At 38.1% G+C, this 15430-nt stretch overlaps 1 protein-coding gene across 1 annotated transcript; it reads right to left on the bottom strand.

Annotated features, from left to right (window-relative positions):
• Positions 1–598: 598 nt before the first annotated feature.
• Positions 599–13011, bottom strand: gipc3 (GIPC PDZ domain containing family, member 3). Its single transcript, XM_030728128.1, has 6 exons — positions 12718–13011; positions 9630–9815; positions 9014–9194; positions 3835–3944; positions 2960–3041; positions 599–750 (listed from the first exon to the last, which is right to left on the bottom strand). The coding sequence occupies exons 1-6, from the start codon at positions 13009–13011 to the stop codon at positions 599–601; spliced, it is 1005 nt and encodes a 334-aa protein (XP_030583988.1).
• Positions 13012–15430: the final 2419 nt, after the last annotated feature.

Genomic DNA, 15430 nt, shown 5'->3' on the forward strand with positions numbered 1-15430 from the left:
TCAGCAAGCAATTGCTCCCCTGGCATTCAATTTTTGGATGGCAGGTCTGATTGTCCTTATTTTTTATTTTATTTTATTTTTTTTTTTTTGCAAGTTCAAATCACCTGCTGGATGATTTAGAATATTTAAAATTGCAGTGCTGATTGAATTTCACGGATTCCTAGGTGGCTCAGTGACGTAAACTGATGCCAGCTCATGTTTTGCCGCATACTTGTGGGAGTTTTCAAAACATCTTTTAAATGGTTTTCTTTCATTGAAATGAATATCACATTTTTCCAATAATGTGAAGACATGTAAGTTCTGATTTTAAATACAAATGAATTTAAAATGACTGTGCAATTTTCTGTGCGTTGCATTTGCTGTAAAGAATGAACAATGCAATACAGTAAAACATTAAGAAGGGTAAATCTGTTGTGGACAAATTAGTGACCGCCATTTCTTAAATACAAAATGTTGACTCAATTATGGTCATCACGATTGCAAGCAATTCATAATTAATGTAAAGACTGGACGGCAATATTTAAACACTTCTTCATTTTACTTTTTTACAGCTTGACATACCAGAGTTCTTCTTCTCTCTCATGTGTACAATTAATGTCTAGATTCTGCCATTTTTGACATCTCCAATAGCTCCCCATACATCAAACAAAAAGACGTCAGGGAAGGCAAAATCCCCCAGAACTGAATCCAGTGCCTCAGCAAAGTCATCAGGGTTCTTCTTGTCTTTGCCTGCTTCCACAATGGTGGTTGCTGCAAAGAAAATGGGACACAAGAGTGTAGATACATAAATTTCCCAATTCTTCTTATCTACAGTTATTCAGGCATATCCTTGTAGTCTTTAAGCATTAACATTTCTGTGGAACACCAAATAAAGCAAACAAAAAGTGCAAGCATTTTCAAGAAATAACCAGACTGCAGTTCTGTTTAATTTTGCAAAAGCAGACAGAAACAGAGGCAGTAGCTGCTCTCTAAGGTGATGTATATTAATGATCCTCAGTCATTGCTCATATAGGTCAAAATATCCCTGAGCAGTCATTACACTTTTGTGGCAAACCCAAGTACATGCTAATTGTGGCATACACTGAAAAAGACCTTCCTCTTTTGACTTTAATCATCAAGAATAATGTAGAAATACATACAAGTGCCCTAGTAAGACATATTGTGTGTTCCAGAGTGTAATGCACTGTCATTCATTAGTCAGCATTATCTAATAGAATGTACATATTTTGCACAAAGATCTCTATATAATAATTTGCATACTAGCCACATTTTTATGTTCCTTTGCAAAAGGATGGCTGGGATCCACTTTGCTGCATGATACATTGTACAACTGAATGTTCAGAGACTGTCAGCATCCCTAAATTGTCTCTCAATACAAGCTGTCAGTGAGAATAAATCCTATTTTCCCAAGTGGTTTTCTAAAAAAAAAAAAAAAAAAAAAAGAATGCAACTAAACATATTTTTTTAGGAACAGATCCAAGCAAGCAACAGGGTGAAGAGCAGGGTAAGAATTCACTGATTCATTTTAGATGAGATTCATATTTCCAAATGTCCATCTGAAAATCAGGCCACTGGCTTTGAGAGTCTGGGAAAGGGCAATCACAGCACAGTAGACCAGAATCCTTGTGCAGTTCCTGTGATATTTATTAGGGATAAAGGCAAGTAGCCCACTATTGTTGCTGACAATTTCTACTATTATTAACCTGACAAAAAAAAAAAAAACTTTAATCATGGTCCATTATATGTTTTTCTTTTCTGGGGCTTCTAGCCTTTATGGCTTTCTTTAGCTCTGCGTTGCTCAGCTGAGCATGAAATGGCATGTATTAGCTCTCCATGACAACTAAGCAAAGATATACAGAACCAGTCAAATGTTTGGACACACTCACCCATTGGTGAACATGAACATGTTCAGTTTTAGAATAAGTGCTTGATCTCAGAAATTAAGATATTTTTGTCAACTGCCAACATTTCTTTCTCCACCACAAAGAACCAAATGCTAAATCTTTCAAAAAGATGTCAAATTAAAGGTTAAACATGGTTGAGGAAAACAAATACACCAGAAATACTAAAATGCCACGTAGAAAAAACAAAAAGAAAAACACAGACAGCTTTACCTTGGAAGCACAAGGTAAAGCTGTTTTCCAAGATGACTTGCAGTAAATTCTAATCATCTGTTCTTAAATCCACCCACAATAACAAAGAGGCAGTGGTTGCTGGAGGTTCCTGACAGTTGCTGTGAAATCAGTTGCTCACATCCCATTCACACTGGTCAGTGACCCTTTGGTTACCACCGATGGCCAAGTAAAGCTGTGTATTCCACAACTGGTTGGTGAGTGGTTGCTGGTAGTCACTTCAGTGAAACTGGTCACAAAGAGGTTTATGGCACTGCATTAAAAACCTCATTGTGACTGCTTTGGTTTCTGGTATGTTGCTGCTGTCGACGGTAGTTTGCATGTAAGATGCTGACTTGTCTACAAACAATGGCAAACTGTTCACCAAGTGGTGGTGAGTATGACACAAACCGGAAACAGAGACCATCAAAATAAAAGCTGGACATTTTAAAATGTGTCTGTTGCAGTGGTAAGGTATAATTTTTACCTTGAAGATGAACATTCTCATTTCACTTTTGTGTCACACAGTACTTTTTTCAGCCTTCTGTGTATTTAAGTCCTGCGTTTTCTCTGCCTGTTGTCGCGGCGTTGATGTTACTGCCTTCAGTGTTCCCTCGCTGTGTGTCTCCCTGCTCCTCCCCGGTTTCTGATTTAGCGTCCTTCCCAGTGTAGGTTTGTTTTTGTCCTCTGTTTATATCCTAATAAACCACTTTAAGTTCACCCTCTCCTGAGTCCTGCGTTTTGGGGTCTACCCGCTCCAGCCACACAGCCAACCATGACAGTGTGACTGAGACCTTACATGCAAACATGGAAGTTTAAAGACAGAAATGTTATGTAGAAAGTCTTACCCAGCTCCAAGTCTCTGATGCCCATGTAGCTCTCCAGCAAGTCGTCCACTTTCTTGGTGGCTCGTTCTTCAAATTCATTCTGCTGGCATAGCACATAGAAACAAATGTGTCTAACACCACCTTTTTTGATTTACTGTTTGTCTTAATGTTATACAGCTATATGAAAGTCTATGGATGATGAAATCCTTACCATGGATTGTTACAATCCATAGTATAAATCCTTATTTAGAAAAATGATTAAAATGTGTTGATGCAGTCTGTGGGATCACATTCCAGATCTGTGTAAAATATCCTGCATAAAGAAAACCAATTCAATGGTTTTTTTCACCCTAATGAAAAAGATTTAATTTAAAATGTAAAATACACTTTAATTAACTCAAACAAGAACCACTCACCCCACTCAAATAATCTGATCGCTCTCAATCTTACTACATATTTTAAATGTTACAAAAAAGCACAGACGAGGAGCTATAGATCTGTGTTAAGTGTATGAAAACATAATTAGAAAAAGACAGAAAAGGAAATGATCAGTAGATTTAAACATTTGTGTGAGAAATAAGGATCACTTTGTTTACAAAGGCCACTTCCTGCAAAAGAGTTGAGTTTATTTGTTTATGTGTGAGTGGAGTCTAACAGTTCAATTACTCTCAGTTTAGGTCAGGTCTGTAATGTCCCACATTAGCAGATCTAACACAGAGAAAAACCTTAAATCAAAGCATGCTGCACACAAGACAAAAAAAAAATATAGTGCTGATAAGATTTTTCCAATGCTCTATATGAGCTCTGTGTTTGTGTATAGATGTGTTTACATGGTGCTGTTTGAGTACATCTGGAAATTTAATTGGTCATCGCCCAGCAGAACATGTGAAACTCACCACTTCCTGAACTGTAGCGGAACCCTTGGAACGAAGTCGCAGTGTCTCCTTCCCGTTCACCATCTTGCCCTCATTAGATTTTGGCGCTCTAGTCCTCATTCCAATCATGTCTAACCACACACGCAGAATAACAATCATTAATCAAACTGAATCATTTATTTAGTCAGAAGTGGCATGATGCTGACAGTAGAGCAATGATGTTATTAATTTGGATTTTTTTAATATTTTAAACCATTTGCTTCACACTGCTCTGAATATATTCCCCTGTTATTTTCCAAAGAGACTGATGTGTTTTTTTCCTGCACATCACTTGCAACACAGTTCTTGGAAAAGAAAGACTTAACGAGGTTCCAAAATTCACATTCCCTTGTTTGGAAGTTGTTTCCCATCCACTGAAAAGCTGTGCTGGAGTCAGTCATGTTTCTAGATATCATTAGCAGGTTCTTATCTAATGTTGTCAGCTCAGCGGTCACTGCTGACCACTGAGCTGACAACTGTGTTTGTGTTAAAAATGTTGACTCCAAATCAGTTACTGATCTACATCAATATACACTGCTCAAAAAAATTAAAGGAATGCTTTGAATGCACATCAGATCTCAGTGGGACAAAAATCATGCTGGATAATTATACTAATATGCAATGGGTAATATATCAGGGATGAAAGGATGCCACATCCACATTGATGGAAATGTAAAAAAGCAACCTACAGAGGGCTAAATTCAAACAAACCCCAAAACTCTAAGTAATGTGGCAGGCTAGTCCATTTTTTTTTCATTGCAACGACTCAAAATGGTACTCAGTATTTTGTATGGCCCCCACGTGCTTGTTTGCATGCCTGACAATGTCGGGGCATGCTCCTAATGAGACGACAGATAGTGTCCCGGGGGATCTCCTCCCAGATCTGAACCAGGGCAACACTGAGCTCCTGGACAGTCTCAGGTGCAACCTGCTGGTGTTGGATGGACCAAAATATAATGTCCCAAAAGTGTCCTATTGGATTTAGGACAGGCGAGAGTGGGGGCAGTCAGTGGTATTGATTCCTTCATCCTCCATAAGGCATAAAACATTCACAGAATGTGAGGGTTAAAACATTTTCTGCAGAAATATTTAGATAACTGAAATATCTGAAAATTGTATTTGTGCATTATTACTGCAGCCATATATTTAGCTACAGTGCCATGAAAAAGCATTTGCCCCATCCTGATTTCTTCAGGGTTTTTTTGCATATTTCTCACACTTAAATGGTTCAGATCACTGAGCAAATTTTAATATTAAATAAAGATAACCTGAGTAAATAGCCCCTCCTAAACCCCCATTAAATCCTGAATTAACTGATTTTTTTTTTTTTTTTGGAAACCTGAATTCAATTTCACTTGCCACACCCAGGCCTGATTACTGCCAGACCCGTTGAATCAAAACAGAGCTTAAATAACTTAAATTTAACCCTAAAACTAAACTCAAATAAAGCCTGTCTGAAAGTGAAAGGCTAAAAGAGCTTGAAAAGCAACACATTATGCCACAGTCTAAAGAAACTCAAGAACAGCTGAGCAACAAAGTCACTGACATCTATCAGTTTGGAAAGGGTTACAAAACCATTTCTAAGGCTTTGGGACTCCAGCAAACCATGATGAGAGCTGTTATCTACAAATGAAGAAAATTGAAACAATGGTGAACATTCCAAGGAGTGGCCGGAGCGCATCAACAACTCACCCAGGAGGTCACAACAGAACCCAGAACAACATCTAAAGAACTGCAGTCCTCACTTGCCTCAGTTAAGGTCAGAGTTCATGATTTAACAATAAGAAAGAGACTGGGCAAAAATGGCATCCATGAGAGAGTTCCAAGGCAAAAACCACTGCTGACCAAAAAGAGCACAATGGCTCGTCTCACATTTGCTACAAAACATCTTGATGAAGGTTTGAGTCTCATACCAGAAGTCAATCCTGGTGGTGGTAGTGTGATGGTCTGGGGCTGCTTTGCTGCTTCAGGGCCTGGACGACTCGCTGTAATTGATGGAACCATGAATTCTGCTCTCTACCAGAAAATCCTGAAGGAGAATGTTCGGCCATCGGGTTCATGCGCTCAAGCTCAAGCACACTTGGGTTACGCAGCAAGACAATGACCCAAAACACACCAGCAATTCCATCTCTGAATTGCTCAAAAAAAAAGGTTTTGGAGTGGCCTATTCAAAGTGCAGAGTTAAATCTGACTGAGATGTTTTGGCATGACCTTAAACAGGCCGTTCATGCTCAAAAACCCTCCAACATGGCTGAATTAAAACAATTCTGCAAAGAAGCGCAGGTCATAAATCCTTCTCAGCGGAGTAAAAATGATCACAAATGCTTGATTCGAGTTCTTGCTGCCAAGCGTGGCACAACCAGTTATTACGTTTAGGGGCAATTACTTTTTTCACATAGGACCAGGTGAGTATGAAAAGCTACACTGTTTACTTTTTTTTTTACAGCTATATCACACTAACAGCATTTGCCACTGATACTCAAGAAGCAACTTCTGTAAGTAGCATGTTTGTCCTGCTGCAAGTCAAACGGGACCTAAAAAGTAGCCACCGGTCTAATTAATGTGACACATCCTGTTGATTGGAACTGAACTTTACATGACCTTTTGCCTTTATAATTCTGATATGCAGTAGCTGCTCCAACTACAGATGCTTCATGACGTGACATCTGTGTGTGCATGTGAGAATCTCTCCAGCAGTCTCCACCATTCACAATTTCAGGATTCTTGGGTAATACATTGTTTTACGTATTTAATCTAATCCAACAAAATTAGATTTGGTAGCCTTTGTGTCTGTGTTTCAGTTTGTAATCCAATGAATTTAGATCTGTGATTAGCAAATTTATCCAATGAAGTGAGAGGATTTGTTTCTGCTCTTATCACTGTGAAGCAGAGGGTCAAACTAAGTGAAAGTTCACACACACACAGACACACACATACACACACACAAAAGAAGTGGAGACTGGAAACATGATATGATGTAGTGGCAACTTGCAAGATGTGTTAAGACAGCTTGATATGGACCTGCCACTCCCAATTAAGGGGGAAAAAAGGTGGGGTTTTTGGAGTCTCGAAAAGCATTTCCTCATAGACTGTGAGAGATAGCTGTAAAACTGTATCGGGACAACAAGACAGCTTTGAAACAAGCTGTGTCATCAGTCGTGATTCATCTCAGTCATAATTATACCAGTTTTTTCTCTGCTGGTATTTTGATGTGTATGGAACTCTGCAGCAAGATTGGAACCTCTGTTAACAATATACAGGGACAATATACAATCTGTGATAGATACAGTCTGTGGCAGGAAGTAAGCAAGTGGTTTCCTGTCTGATAAACAGTGTTGTGGACAGTGAGGCTCAACCCGATTTACTAAGGAAAAGAGAGTTAGGTGTTTCCTCTGCAGATTGTAACTAGGATGCAATAAATCAACCACTCACGGAATTGTTGACAGGTAAAGCATTTTTTGTGAATGATACTTCACACGGTTAAAGGTTTAGCTCATGCTGTGAAACACTTATCGCTATCTGGAAGGCACAAAGATTTGATCTGTGTAGCAGACATGCAGCGCAGTGCAACTGATGTCAACTAATGTTAAACAAGCTTGTCAGTTAATAAGACATAAAACTGAAGCAAATACAGCAAAATGTGGCTTATGAAAATCCCTGTTAGTCAATGAACCTCTCTTCATTGTTTTCCCATTTTTAATTCTGGGCAGATAACTAAGTGAGTGTAAGGAAAAGTACCTTCTGAGCTCCATAAAGCAGGGAAAATGCAACATGTACATTTGGATCAAATCAAATCAAATGTTCTGCTCATAGGGAATTGTTACAGCTACACTGTGACAGTAATACTCCCACACAAAAATTCAGTCCACATAAAGTTGACAAGCTGATTATTTTTTTGGGGGGGCAAAGGGGCTTGGGTTAGGAATGCATAAGACAAGGCTGTTCTCACGAGTGCAGTACTAATATAGTCTTAAAAACATAGACCAGGGACATTTGGACAGTGTCTTAAGGGACTGAAACCCATTAAGGATGGAGCTGGGTTTAGGTAAAAGTTACTGTAGGTTTTTATAGATTAACGATCAAGTTGTGCTGTTTAAAGTTTGAGTTAGGCAGTAAGGATAGAAAAGTAAATATGCATGTGTGTGCATTTAATTGATGCATGTCTTCCTGTCTAAATGGCACTTCCAATTTTCCTGTTATAGAATTGTGATGAATTGTTCCCCAGTGGTAATCACTACAACAAGAGCGAAAATCACCCACAGCCTTTTTAATTTGCTTTGTGTATGTCTGGTAATCAAAGTAACTGAAGTGATGTACAGTGCGAAAAAAAATTGAGGGGAAAAAAACCTATCATTAGTTATTTATATTTTCCTGCAATATTATAGGAACAGTCTATAAACACAAAACAAAAAATAACATCAGGTTCAAATAAATTTACTTTGTGAGCAGATGCTCAAAAGTGGCTCTGCAGTAACATGTGTGGCTCAGTTAGAATTTAATTTTAATAATTTAATAAAGGATAAAAATTAAATTCTAACTGAGCCACACATGTTACTGCAGAGCCACTTTTGAGCATCTGCTGCCAAACATGATCATTGTGGCTGACTGTAACACCGGTCAATTAACAGTAGCTGGGAGGTTTAACAGCAGTTCAAGGCCCACTGGCAGACAGCCAGTAAAATATCCCTGCGTCTTCTTCCTGTTTTGCTGATGAGATATGAAATAGAACTAAGGAGTACTAAAGGTAACAGCTGGGGATAACATCAGGCAGGGTAACAATAAGCTATCAGTGTTGCACTTTCTGTGGACCGTCCTACAGGGGGAAGTTGATGTGTTTATAATATTAAACGTCCATGCTCTAAATCAAAATTTTTTTTCCATTGCTTTAGAACCAGGAACCCTGCTGGTTTTTATTGTATCATATAACTAGATATAAACTTTAATGTAGGGCAGTGAGTGTGTGCAAGGGCCATGCATGGTTCAGAAAAAAAAATGGTATGGACATTTTTTAAGTATGAATGTTAGTTTTGGTGATACTGGTGTGCAGACCCAGTGTCACCTATTGCTCTGAGTGAGGTCAATTTGAAGAGCCCATATCAAAGTCAGTATTTGCAGTTATTTTCCAAAAAAAAAAAAATAAACTCTAACATGTTCCACTCACCAAAGGCTTTCTTGGGTCCCACAAGGCGAAGAGTGAAGGGTATGCCTCTTGGTTGCTCTTTTAGCATCTTTGCCACCTCATAGTGTCGACACCCTACAATGCTCTGGTCATTGATAGCCTCGATGTGATCTCCAACACATACTGTCTTCAGCCGGTCAATGGTGCTGCCTTCTTTTATCCTCTGAAAGAAAAACATATGCATTTATATTAAATCTATTATATGAAGAAGTAAGTTATCAACTGTTTTTACATTTGTGGCCATATACCAATTATTGTAACAATTTTAGATATGACAATAACAGATTTTTATTGTCGCAACATGATCTAAGAAAAAGGTTACAGGAAATGAGATTTTAGCATATATGACTTTTGTCCTGGCAATATCATAAAAGCGTCTCAGAAGAGTGGGTGTATGTAACTTTAATGATTGTTTGGCAAATGAGTACTGTTAAAACATAAACCCTTAAAATTTCCTTACTTAACCTCTGTGCAGTTTTATATTTTTTAATACCACTGACCAGCGGAAGACTGGAGCTATTTCACTGTGCTTTGTGTTATTTGTCTTCACAACAAAACTCAACATTTTGCAGCAGTCATTAAGCAGTGTCTCATTAACCTTAATGAAAGCATATCCAGCTCCGTTGTCTGTGATTGTGAGACCCAGTGCATCTTCTGTCTTTGTCACCTCCACCTCTTTGGTCTCCCCTCTCACATGAGCGAAGATGAAGTCCTCCAGTCCAATCTGTCCCCCAAGTAATTTCTGCATATCTACTTTATGAGAGTTGAGAGTGCAGAACAGGATCTGGGGAGAAGGAATCGACAAAAATACCATTTTAAAAATCCTGTAAAGTAAAAGTAAAAGTAAATACTATGATTGTAAAAGTTACCAGTGAGCCAACAAAGGCCTGTATGACACATACTTTAATAAGCCATATTTATCTAGCCAGTATAAAAGAGTCACAAAAATTAACAAGCCATGGGACTGGTCTGTAGTATATCAAGCATGTGCTCATAATATTATTTCCATCTTCAGAAGCACTTTATTGTTTTCATTATTTCTAATACTGGACCAGTTTAAGCATATTTGTTGACATTAAAATCTAATTACCATTGACCATAAAACTGTAACCCTGCAGGCTCCGTTGTTCTTTCATTTCAATCCTCCTGTTTATTACAAAAGCAAATTGACCACGTCGAATTTTTTCAGTTGTGCAGTACAAAGATTAAACAGCAGAGGGAAGCAGAGCCAAACAATAAATTGAGCTGAACTTACGGTCATGTTGTTTCCAGCTATGATTGTGATATGGACAGTGCATCCAGTGTTGGTGAATCATTAAGAGGCTTTATACAGTTTAAAAAAAAAAAAAACTGAGCTGCAGCATGCAGACTAGTTGTCTAGAAGTACTTTTTTCCTGCCTTTTTTTTTTAGAAGGTTGCATAATCATATTTGATACTGATTCATGGTGAAGATTAAAAACCTCTCAAAAGCATCTAGAAGTCATCACGTCTGACAAGCTCTCGAGATCACACCCTCAATCTAAGCCACGTGTTGAAGCAAATGTGTTTTAAAAGAGCAATTGCATATTTAACATTGTGGGAACCTTTGAATGTAGAATTTCTTGTAAGTGTATATCCTAGTCTGAAAACTTGATGTTTGGAAAACTGTGTGCTGTTTTCTTTCATAAACCGTAGATAACTTGAGCGAGCTGCTTTCTTGAAGAAGTTCCTGTTAATAATTGTCTTGGAAAGTAGAACAACGGTTGTCCAAAGTCTTCTCTGACACCTTTACTGTAACTGCACTGTATGCTGCTGCTGTTGATCCAATCTGAGGTCAAGGACACTTCTCACTGCCTACATCCAATTTAATGTCTTGCAGTTATACAGTGCTTGTTGTTACAGTAAATAAGCTATTAAATTATATATGAAATTTCCTCTGTATTGTAGGGAGAGTATTTATTCTGTGACAGCCAATTATGACCAACTTAATATACTTTACATTATACTTTACAAAAAGACAGATGGAAAGGAGTTTCTGAGAGTTGCACGTGCAACATAAGCTGCAGTTGCATATTACTGTTAGACAGCTTGAACCTTCTCCTTGTAAAGAACAGCTGGCCTCCATGTTGCAGTGCTGATTTAACAGTGCCAAACTATATGCAAATGCATTAAAGACAGTGTGTAAAAAAAAATACTAGAGGAAGGATTTAAAATACTTATCTAAAATAGTTTAATATTTTGCGTTAGTGAACATCAGTTGATTGTCTCCTTCTAAAGTAGATACTGCATTTAAAAGTGGAATGTCTGTACCGAGATAGAACAGTGCATGTGTCACAATCGGTGGGTCCTTGACAAGCTCGTCAAGGTCACTTACTATGAAACGCAAACTCTCTGTTTCACGTTTACATTTATCAGATTCACAGATAGACAGAGCCTTCATGATGGCCTTCATAGCTGATAAGCCCAGAGTTGAAGGGTGTTGTTCTGCGGCCAAGTGCATTTAATCAACTGTGGAATGAAGCAGAATAGCAGCAAAAAAAAAAAACTTTGTTCTTTTGGATTGAATTATAAAAGTCTTTTCACAGTTTATTGAGGTGTGCTGGTGCATATGCTCAACACATGATCTTGATCAGCATTTTTGATGATCAAGAAATGCTGAAGTCATCTGTATATTTTTTTTAACAGTTTCCTCCTACTCTTTCTTTGATCATTTTTGCATCTACCACCTGCTGCACTGGCTAAATTTAATGTAAATGCCAGTCTTAAAGGTTTTGTCTTTTGCCATGTTTGGCACTCAGAGCAGTATCACGCTATAGTGTATTTTGACCATCAGACCTTCTAAATGTTTACAGTCAAGGTCTCGATAACTCATAGATTCTAGGCCTTATCTTCTCTAACCTAACTGCAAACAACAATTTAGTAGTCTACACAGCTACAGGTGAACTATTTAGTTCTGTGTTAACCATTTTGGAAGAAAAAACATACCTGAAATGTATAATTTGTTCATAAAAAAAAAAAAAAAAACACTGCTGCACTAGATACAGATAGATAAAGATAAATATATTAAACCTTCCCAGATTCTTTAAACTATTATTTTTACACTCAGCAGCTATATCATGAGTCTAATGCTTCTATATCTCTACTTGATCAAGTATCAAATATGTCGAATATTTGTAGGATTCAGAATTTGTTGAAAATTGCTGTTTTTTTGTTTTTTTCGGATTACTTCCAGTGAGTTATAAAAAAAATAAGCATTGTAATTCTATTCATTAAAACAGGTTGATTGTTGCATAAGAATAACTGAGTAACATCTTGTTTAACCTACTTTGTTAGTTTGTTGTTTGTTTGGTTTGTTTGTTTTTTTTTAGGACTGAAATCACATCCATAACTATAACTTGTCACGTTAGATGTTTGTGTGCTAACTGATAAGAAGTCATTATATGGTTATTTGTTTCCACTGTTTTTCCTGGTCAAAGTGCAAACGGATACACTGTCTAGCTGACAGTAAGTAGTAAATGATCACTGCGCATCATGGAAAAAAAAAAAGCCTAGAACCTAACCTAACACCTATTTGCATCTAGCCTGAGAAACTACAATTTCTACGAGGCAAAAGAACCAAACTATTGTTTTAAAAATTGACTATTTTCAACATAACTAAAAATGTCACTTTCTTAGTATGTCACATCCATAGCTGAGTTTGTTTATACCTCTGAGGGGGTAATGTTGAACACTTCTGCGATCTTGGCATACAGCTCCTTGACATTAGTAAATCCATGAATGCGGCCTGTGGGACTCCCATGAGCCAGCTGGGTGTGGAAGATGAGCTTAGGCCTCGGGTATTCTGGTGGCCCTGGTGGTGGCGGTGAAGGGGGAGGGAGCGGCGGCGCTGTGGGTTCCAGACACCCCTGATTCTGGCTCTGGTTCTGGGCCTTCTGTTCCTCCGTGGCCTCGGCCCCTGGTGCCTTGGAGTCCTGCGGGCTCATGACTTCTCCAGTCTGCATCAGCCCCAGCTTAAGTTTGGTCCTTCTGTGTGAGCCCTGGTGCTGCAATGCTCAGACAGAGAACAAAACACCCCACCCCACCACCCCCCACCCCCGTTTAGCTGACCAACCACCCAACCAACCTGCCACCCAAAGCTTTGGGCCAAAGAACACATCAATTAATGATGAGAGCAGCCTGGTAACAGTAGCTGAAAGAAGCCAGCCAGACCCTACCAGGTAGAAACCCAATACCTTTTCAACTGAGGCTTGTATGTGTTACACCTGAGCCTCGGGCAGCTCACGCATGTTGAACACAAACAAAACACATTGGGTAAAGCTTTTTTCATACATATGATATGGTTAAGACTCTAATCCTTATATCAGTCTACAGACAAGTTGCAAAAACGCTACCCAGAATCACCCTCTCAAGTGTGAAAATTCCCTGCATACCTGCAATACTTGGTATGACTGCCAAAGTGGGCCACTGAGAGTCAGCCACAGACAATATCCCAGTGTTACCAGTAAGATGATATCACTGTAAGGTGCCCCCGTTCACTGGCCTCATTGAATGAAAGAGGTTGTTGCTGGGGTAAATCCTTGGTGATGCATTGACCTTTCTGACCCGACAGACAGCTTACACCTACAAAAGCTAAGAGTGAATGCCAATGGACAGATGTTTAACTCATGCATGTACTTGGATCTTTGTACACTGCCAAGTTCTTAAAATACAAGTTATCAAAATTGTCACCCTACAAAGTGTTGGCACATGACTTGAAAAGCCCTGAAATATTGAGTATTACAAGATATCTTAATAACAAACTCCAAAAACTGGTCATATGAAGTGCAACATAATGTGAATGCACAAATAATAGCTACAAGTAATAAAAGTGCAGAACAAAATATGATATTTTGATTGGTACCCTTAATTATTAAAAGGAAACTTTCATTAAATGGTTGAAAAGCTCAACTTGGAACAAAATGCTCTATATAATGCCATTAATATGGGATGAAAATTTCCTCTTCATGCATGGGATGGACTGAAACAGACAAAAGACAAGGGAGAGCTCAGAAAGGGCATTTCTATTTGTCTTTTCACTCGAAGCTGACAGAAGCAGACAGGATCATAAGTAAAAATGTTTTCGCTAACTATTTCTTAGGAATGATGGGTGACATCCTAAACAACAAACCACCTATGGTCCAGAATGACTCGGTGTATTTCCATGGTATTCAGCCTGTGTGATCAGCTGCCTTTCACATTTTTATTCGTCTCACTTTATCCCATGTGATGCATGTGCAACTCAGGGTTTTTTTTTCCTTCTCGGGACACAAAAATGCTTTTTGTCTTTCAGATATGGAAATTCCACCAAAATTACATTATAATGCCAAAAAGGGTAACCGAGTGTGTCACTATCAATGTGACTCCCTCCAAACAGTGGTTCTTTCCACTGTTCTTTCTTTTAGTGTAAACACATTTGACTTTCCAAATATATGCATACTAAAATAACATTTGAGATGCTTGTATTGCTTACTTGTTTGAATTCCTGATGGTAAATAGAAATACTTCTTACTAGAATGGCACATTTCTAATTTCTGATTTCTTCTATACATTTATTTACATATATATACAAATCTGCAGTACATGCATATAGTGCCATGCATTATTAATCTTTAAGTACGTTAACACTAAAAAGCTATACATTCCTTTTATTTCCTGCATTTCTGTTTTTCAGGCAAAGATGGTGCAAACCTTCCGATGTTGGAGTTTACTCCAGAATCTGATAATAAGCAGCACATTCCTTTAACAGCAGATAGAAGGCAGTCCTCTATGCAAGGACAACTCACTTTCTTCTCATGCTCAGACTTGCATGATAACCTGGGTCTGTATCTTGGCATAATGGTTAATGTTTAACACATAGTCTAATTTATATGCATTATTGCATGTAAAACTGAGACCTCAGCAACTTCATGCATCCAACAATCATGCAAGCAAGATTCAAAAAGGGGGAAGTAAAAACAAAAGTACAGACAGCCGGTAAATGAATGCGAATGGAAGTGTTTCTAGTGTTTGCAGTGGCACTCATTAAATATTCCCTCTCAGCTCATTGGCTTTTAAGAGATGGTGTTGCTTTTTTATTTTTCAACAATGTTGAAATCCTTTACAAATATTGAATGAATAAAGGGCAGGTCAACCAGGCTACGTGACTCAACCTGTCAATATTAGCAAAAAGGGTGGTTTTACTAAAGCATTTACTGTGGTGACAAAAAAAATATTTTATTCAGTTTTCTCTTTTTGTGTGTGTGTGTGTGTATTAATATGTGTATTTGGCAATTCAATGTTCATGCTACAGTGATGTTCAGGTGTGTTGAAGTTCCACTGTTATGTTAAAGGTTATATTTCCCAATGCTACAAACTCCTAAATTCATATTATATTCTCTCTGC

The sequence above is a fragment of the Archocentrus centrarchus genome, chromosome 4 (assembly GCF_007364275.1).
Source record: "Archocentrus centrarchus isolate MPI-CPG fArcCen1 chromosome 4, fArcCen1, whole genome shotgun sequence".
NCBI classification, from domain to species: domain Eukaryota; kingdom Metazoa; phylum Chordata; class Actinopteri; order Cichliformes; family Cichlidae; genus Archocentrus; species Archocentrus centrarchus.

Excerpts from the sequence above, each read along its gene's own strand:
- gipc3 (XM_030728128.1), bottom strand. The coding sequence starts at position 13,011 with ATGCAGACTGGAGAAGTCATGAGCCCGCAGGACTCCAAGGCACCAGGG. Across the intron at positions 9,816-12,717 it reads TCAACATTACCCCCTCAGAG|ATCCTGTTCTGCACTCTCAA; the intron begins GTATAAACAAAC and ends CCTTCTCCCCAG. Across the intron at positions 3,945-9,013 it reads GGGACCCAAGAAAGCCTTTG|ACATGATTGGAATGAGGACT; the intron begins GTGAGTGGAACA and ends GTGTGTGGTTAG.